The 7384-nt window shown below is 50.6% G+C and overlaps 1 protein-coding gene across 2 annotated transcripts in view; it reads right to left on the reverse strand.

The window, feature by feature from the left end:
- Positions 1-3719, reverse strand: part of Tm7sf3 (transmembrane 7 superfamily member 3) — a 36251-nt gene extending 32532 nt beyond the window's left edge. The window contains exon 1 of one of the 2 annotated variants that reach the window (XM_040743617.1): positions 3556-3719. In XM_040743617.1, coding sequence (XP_040599551.1) covers positions 3556-3631 — 76 coding nt within the window. In that variant the 5' untranslated portion in view covers positions 3632-3719. The remainder of the gene's footprint in view (positions 1-3555) is intronic. The other variant, XM_040743616.1, reaches the window with a different exon arrangement.
- Between the last annotated feature and the right edge of the window lie 3665 nt (positions 3720-7384).

Here is a 7384-nt window from a genome sequence, read left to right on the forward strand (position 1 = left end):
TCCCCAATACCACTGAAAGAATGGGGGAGGTGAGACATAACTACAGGAGGGCCTGGGCAGGGGAGAGGGGGAGAGAGAATGAGAGAGAAGGGAGGGGGGAGGGGGAGAGGCAGAGGAGGAAGTCAAAACAGCTTCTACCACATACATGATAGACACGTTATTTAATCTCCTATTGTTTGGCTTTGTTGTTATTTGTTTTCTGGTACTGCAGAATGAGCCCAGGGCCTCTCAGGCGCTAAGCGACGGTCTGCCACTAAACCACATCCCTCTTTAATATGTGTATTCCAAGGCAGGTCCTACGTTGCCCACGCTGTCCTGGAACTCACTCTATCCCGCCCAAGTGGGCCTTGAAGCTTCAGTCCTTTGGCTTCAGCTTCCCAAACAGCTGGCTGGGTCAAGACAAGCCCGGGACACCAGACCCGGCTGGAAAATGCATTTCATCTCTTCTCACAAAAGAGATTGGCAAGGGAAGGCACACCCAAAGATACATCCTGCACAGGTTAATAGCCTAACTTCACCTCCAAGGCATCTGGGGAAGGAGTCACCAGAAGCATTTGACAGGCGTAATTATGTCTTATGACTGGGAGTGGGGAGAAGACATCAAAGGGCCCTACAGAGCCCGAGGCCCGGCCAAGATTGTACTCTGTGCCTCTGCTTTGTCTGACAGTTTGAAAACACCCCAACTGAAGCTGGGCGTTGGTGGCGCACACCTTTAATCCCAGCACTCCGGATGCAGAGGCAGGCGGATCTCTGTGAGTTGGAGGCCAGCCTGGTCTACAGAGCGAGTTCCGGGACAGGCTCCAAAACAATACAGAGAAACCCTGTCTCGAAAAACCAGAAAAAAAAAATCCCAACTGTCATCCGAATAGAAGGGGCGGGCTTTCTATTTTCACACGAACTTTCCATCCTTAATCAGACAATTTTTTCCCTTCCCCTAACTCCATTCTAGAAAGACCTTCCATCCCTCACCTTTTCCTCTTTCCCAGTCAGATCCCCATCGTAAAGCCACCCAACTCCTTCTTTCGCTCTGGTACTAAAATGAACTCTGAACTGCCCTCCTTATCCTCTGTACACACAGCAGCCACCTGTAGGAGCGCCGACAAAGCCTGGCTTTCCTAATTCTTCTGTCCGAACACTCTGGGCGAAAAAGACCCAGCTGCTTCAGCGGGCTGACACTCAATTGTCCCTTACGGCTCTCATTTGCTTGTGGGTTGCTGGTTTGTTTTGAGATAGGGCCTTGTCATGTAGCCTACACTGGCCTGGAACTGGAGGCAATCCTCCTGCCGCAGCCTCTGGAGCTCAGCTTCGGATTGCCTGTCTTTACCTTCCGATGAACTGCCATTAGCTCGGAGCACTAAAGGGCAGGAGTCGGGGATCTGGTTGAGCGGTGACACGTGCGTCTGGTACCTGCAAGGACCGGGGCCCTGTCCTCAATTCCACAGAGTCCATGTGGGAACTAAAAAGGACACGCGGCGATGAGCACATGGCCTTCCGTGGGGAAGGAAGTGACCACGTCCCTCTATACAGGGAGGCGGCCCATGGCCCTGCTCAAAGCCTTCCCAAGGTACACAAGTCTTAAAGGCTGGGTGAGCAACTGGGTATGAATCTAAAACAAAAATGAAGGCACCCGGGCAAGCAGAGACTGGAACTCCGAGGGTGGCTGCTGTGACTTGCAGATCTGCCCCCCTCCCCCAGCTTGTCCTGGAGGCAGCTGCTTCAGCTCCATCTCTCTCCCAACCCTCACTAAGCATCAAGCCGGATCTCTGGGCCCTCGGTCCCCTCATCCCCCTGAGGTCTGGCAGATCCTTCTACGTTACAGAGGCTGCCCAGTTGCGTCATAACAACCCAGCCTATTCACAGGAGGGTCACAAGCACAAGCCTTCTACGGTGTCTCCACACCTGCCAGGCTACAGGGAATTCGAGCAATTGTTTGAGCTGAGGAGTCCTGCACAAAACTATTCTAATGGAGGGCAGAAAGAACAGTGCACAGCCACAGTATGGTGCCGTAATCAGAAGTGAGAGAGTGTAAAAAAAAAAAAAACTAATTGCCAACTTACTACTTTTCTTTCTCGACGTCCGTGTTTAAAAAAAAAAAAACTAGATGTTAAGTATTGAAACCCCAAACTAGAAATAAAAAAAGTCTCGCACCCAGCGCTTTCCAGACTCAGGGGCTTTTCTAGATCAACCCAAAACTCAAACCCTGCAGTCTCTCACCTCCTTCACAAGGCTGTTTCAAAGACAAGGGTTCCCAGAAAGACTACATATAAACCTCATGCTGTGAAAGTTCTTTCTAAGATAGGGTCTCATGTAGCCCGGGCTGGCCTCATAATCCGAATGTATTTGAATCTGACTTTGACCTCCTGATCCTCTTGTCTCTGCCTTCTGAAAGCTGGGGTTCTAGGCATGAACCCCCACACCGGGTTCCTGTGGGCTGGGGGGGTGGGAATCTTAGATGCTAGACAAACAAGCAGTCTACCAACTGAGCTGCACCTCCCGTCTGGGCAAGGCAACCTTCCCAGAAAGTTTAGGGGGGGGGGCTTGCAATTTGCCACACCTGTGTTGCTACCTATTCACCCAGTGAGTATCCTGAGCCTCCAAAGAGGAGATCGTTATCTCCTGGGGCTTTGAGGGTTAAAGCACCTAGCATACTGCCAGAGAAGAACGCTTCTCTTCAAGAAAATACGGGGTGTGTGTGTGTGTGTGTGTGTGTGTGTGTGTGTATTCAACACACACACATTTGCACTCGTCAACGTTGACCTTAGTTGTTCGAAAAGTTCCTAAAATGCGGGTCTACCCAAGGCTTTTCAGAGACAAGCATCTATCCCATACATCACCCAGAAGACTGCTGTCTTCAGCACTTGTCTCAAGCTCAAAACAAGGAATGTACTTAACTTCTCCAGAAACACACACACACACACACACACACACACACACACACACACACACACACACACACACGTGACCACCAGCCGGGCACAATTAGCGCTTTTCCCATTTCCTATTAACGCCCACCCGACCCCAGCAGTTGCTTAAACCCGTTTCACGTGGCCTAGAGTTTCAAGCCCCATCGCTGGCTCGTTTTTTTTCCCCCCTTTCCTCTCAAACTGCAAAATCCACCTGTTTGTTAAAGCATCTAGATGCTGGAGTGCCAAAGCCACCTGCTGCTCGGAACGCCTGGGCTCCTCGGCAGACGCGGCTATCCCGTGGCCGGGGCGTTAGGTTTCAGCTCTTGTTTCTCTTGGCCCCCGACTCTCACGCCCCAGGCTGGCCTCGAACTCCTAACCCTCCGGCCGCAGCCCCCTCGGGGGGCGCTGCGCTCACAGGCGTGAACCTCAGGGGCCGCTTCCATCCATGCCCTGAAAACTACAAGCACGGTTGCTCCCTGCCGGGAGGAACCTCTAGAGAGGGGAAGCCCGGCTACTTATCTCTGACCGGTTCCCAGTCCCCGGGAGGCGCCGGCAGCGAGGACCGGGTCCCGGGGGCCCGGGGACGGCTGCACGGACGCGGGCGGCCTGCGGCCTTGCGCGCGGGGCACAGGCGGCCCGGGAAGCTCACCGTCGCTGGAGTTCGCCTGGGCCTCGGCGGAGCCCGCCGCCAGCACCCCCAGGACGAGCAGCCGCAGCCGCCACATCGCTGCCGGCCGCGGGCGCGCGGGGTCGGGGCTGCTACCCCGGAGCGCCCGCGCGCACCGCTCTCCCGCCGCCCCAGCCCCGCCAGGCGCGCTCTTCCGGCGGGACGGCCGCGCGCGCGCCCGCCGGGCTCTGCTCCGCGGGCGCGCGCCTCCTGCCCCGGGGCGGGGCTCTCACTTTCGTCTCCTCTCTGTCTCTCTCTGTCTCTCTCTGTCTCTCTCTGTCTCTCTCTGTCTCTCTCTGTCTCTGTCTCTCTCTCTCTCTCTCTCTCTCTCTCTCTCTCTCTCTCTCTCTCGTCTTTCTCTCTCCCTCTCCCCCACTTTCTCTTCTCTTTCTCTTTCCCTCTCTTTGTCTCCTGTCTGTCTCTTCCCCCTTTCTCTCTTTTTCTTTCTCTCCTCTCTTTCCCTCTTTCCTCTCCTCTCTTCTCTGTCTCTCTCTCCTTCTCTCTCTCCCCACTTTCTCTTTCTCTCCTCTCTTCCTCTTTCCCTCTCTTTCTCTCCTCTCTCCCCACTTTCCCTTTCTTTTTATTTCTCTCCTCTCTCTCTTTCCCTCTCTTTCTCTCCTCTCCTCTCTCTTCTTTCTTTCTTTTCTTGGGTTTTTGAGACAGGGCTTCTCTGTGCAGCCCTGGAACTCACTCTGCAGACCAGGCTGCCTTCAAACTCAGTAATCCCCCTGCCTCTGCTTCCCTAAAGGCATGTGCCGTCACCGCCAGGTCAGCTGTGTCTTTCTAACTGTGCAAATTAACTTTTCTTTTTTTCTTTTTGAGACCTACAGGTCTCCTGTCGCCCGTGACCTTGAACCTCTGACTTCTTGCTGCCTTCCTTCCAAGGAAGATAAACTTGTAGCTTCACTAATGGATTTTATTTTATTGAGACAGGGTCTTGATATGCAGCCCACACTGGTCTGGAACTGACTACGGTCCTGTCTCAGCCTCCCCAGTGAACAATTATAAAATGGAGTACAATCACCACAAGGTGCCTCTAGCCCAGCCACAAACAGGTCGTTCAACTGTTTTAAGAAGCAGTTATGGGCCTGGTCGGTGGTGGTGCTCGCCTTCAATTCGGGCACTCAGGAGGCAGAGGCAGGTGGATCTCTGTGAGATCGAGGCCAGCCTGGTTGGTCTACAGAGTGAGTTCCAGGACAGCCTGTCTCAAAAACAAAAGCAAAAACAAAAACCCACCACCAACAACAAGATATCTTATGATTTTAGTGTAATAATCCCACTTTTAACTAGATAGATAGAAAAATTAGTCTGAAAAATTGGGAGGGTGGAGTGGCTCAGTGGTTAAAGGCACCTGTTGCCAAACCTCAAGATGTCAGCGTGATTCCTGGGATCCCGGTGGTAGAAGGAGAAGTCAGGTTGCCCCCTGACTTCTTCCGTAGTATGTATGCAAACACCCCACAAACACCAAATAAGTAAATGAATAAAATGTAAAACTAGGGCCGGGCATTGGTGGCGAACACCTTTAATCCCAGCACTCAGGAGGCAGAGGCAGGCGGATCTTTGTGAGTTTGAGACCAGCCTGGTCTATAAGAGCTAGTTCCAGGACAGCCTCCAAAGCCACAGAGAAACCCTGTCTCGAAAAACCAAAAAAAAAAAATGTAAAACTAAAATTTAAAATGACATCAAGAAATACTCAAAGTATTGTTTGCAACAAAAAGCAAGTGCTTGTCATTAGTCACTGACCAGATAACCTGTTGTAGCCATATAACCCCATGTGGCCCCCAGCAATGCTTCAGGAAGTAACTATTCATTTGAAGTGTTTAGGAATAGGCAATTAATATATGAAGCAATTTGTACACAAGGGATTTTCTTCCCCTTAAAATAGGCGTTCATGGCTCAGTTCATAAAAGGTAGGTTTCAGATGTATCATTTGTAATGAATGTTAAAAATACTAGCAAGTTGCTGAATTATTCTCTCTGCATATGTCTGTGTTAAAATACTATATTTAGGATCGGTGTCTGTTGAATAAGAATTTGATTTTTAAGAGGTACGTTTAATTTTCAGAGTTCGCTTATAAGACAGCTTTGCCAACCTTACCTAAACCCAGAGATCCTCCAAAGACTATTTCTTTGGGAAGAACAGAGTGTTGTCATGGGGACAGACGCTGCGACAGGATGCACAGGCCGCAGTAGATTAAGGAGGCGGAGGAAGGGGAAGTTATTAAAGACAAAATTAGGAGGGTTACAGCAGACGTTTTGAAACAGGAGCCCTTCGCCACAACGATTAATAAAAAGAGTGGTGACCGTTGGAAACGTCGCTCTGAGGTGGAGCAGTTTCTGGGCCGGTGTCCTTGCATAAGCGTGCTTTTGGAAGCTCAAGAGTTTGTGCAGGTGTGCAAGCGCATGGAAGCCAGAGGCAAATCTTGGATGCTGTTCCTCAGGAGTCCGTGTTGGTTTTTAATTTTTTGCTTGTTGTGTTTTGCTGTTTTGTTTTTCGAGACATGGTTTCTCTGTGGCTTTGGAGGCTGTCCTGGAATTAGCTCTTGTAGGTTGGTCTCGAACTCACAGAGATCTGCCTGCCTCTGCCTCTCGAGTGCTGGGATTAAAGGTGTGTGCCACCACCGCCCGGCCTGGTTTTCAATGTTTTAAAATGGAGTCTCTCATGGGCCTGGGGCTCAAACATTTGGCTAGGCTGTCTGGACAGCCTGAAAGATCTCCACAGTCTCAGAAAGTTCATGGTTTCAGTTAAAATGTATGCGAACATTAACTGGGCGGTGGTACGAGCTTTAATCCCAGCACTCAGGAGGCAGAGGGAAGCAGATATCATGGGCTGCAGAGGCCCTGAATTCTAGCACAGCCAGGGCTACACAGAGAAACCCTGTCTCAAAAACAAACAAACAAACAAACAAACAAACAAACAAACATGTGTGTGAACATTTGAGGCTCGTCTGGAGGGGAAGGCTCTTATCATAGCTTGGATTTTAGGAGTCTCCCAACAGTCCACATGCCACAGACATTTCCTCAGAATGCTATTACCAGAAAGTGACAAAAGCTTTATGAGGTATACTCTAGGAGGGGTCACCTTAGGCAACTGCGGTGTCCCTTGAGGGGATACCTGGAGTCTGGGTCTCTTCTCCTCTCTTTCCTTTTGTGTTCTGACCACAGAATGAGTTCCACCATTAGAATCTGCCGCCACTTGGCCCAAACTCACAGGCCAATCAATATCAGGCGGACCCTCTAAAACCATGAGTAAGGTATCTTTTGTTGACTGGTTGATTATTTCAGATCATATTGTAGTATCAAAAAACTAACACGGATCTACAGCCTTAACAGGACTCGTCAAATAGTGCACAGACAAGTTAGGGAAGCTAGTGGCTGGCAGGGAGGGGCCTGAAGTTGATGGGCCTAACAGAAGACTCTTAGGTATGACTAAACTCTGGCCGAGAATCTTTGGCCATTGCAACACGGTTGTCTTGAGGGGGCCCCTGTACCGCAGACACTCAAGTTCTCTTCCACTGGGCTGAAAAACTCAGAACTCTGTATTAACCCCCACTTAATAAAGTGATAAGCTACAGCCCACCAACAGGTCACCGTCCGTTTTTAACATTTCCTTCAGACCATGTTTAACCAAGTTGGCAAGATGGCTCAGCAGGTAAAAGTGTTTGTTGCACAAGCCAGACAACTTGAGTCCAATCCCTAGGACTCACCTGAAATAAAGAACTACTCCACAACATTCTTCGACCTTCACAGGCATGCCCACCTGCGGTATCACACACACACACACACACACACACACACACACACACACACAC

The sequence above is a fragment of the Mesocricetus auratus genome, unplaced genomic scaffold (genome assembly GCF_017639785.1).
Source record: "Mesocricetus auratus isolate SY011 unplaced genomic scaffold, BCM_Maur_2.0 Super-Scaffold_100001, whole genome shotgun sequence".
NCBI classification, from domain to species: Eukaryota; Metazoa; Chordata; class Mammalia; order Rodentia; family Cricetidae; genus Mesocricetus; species Mesocricetus auratus.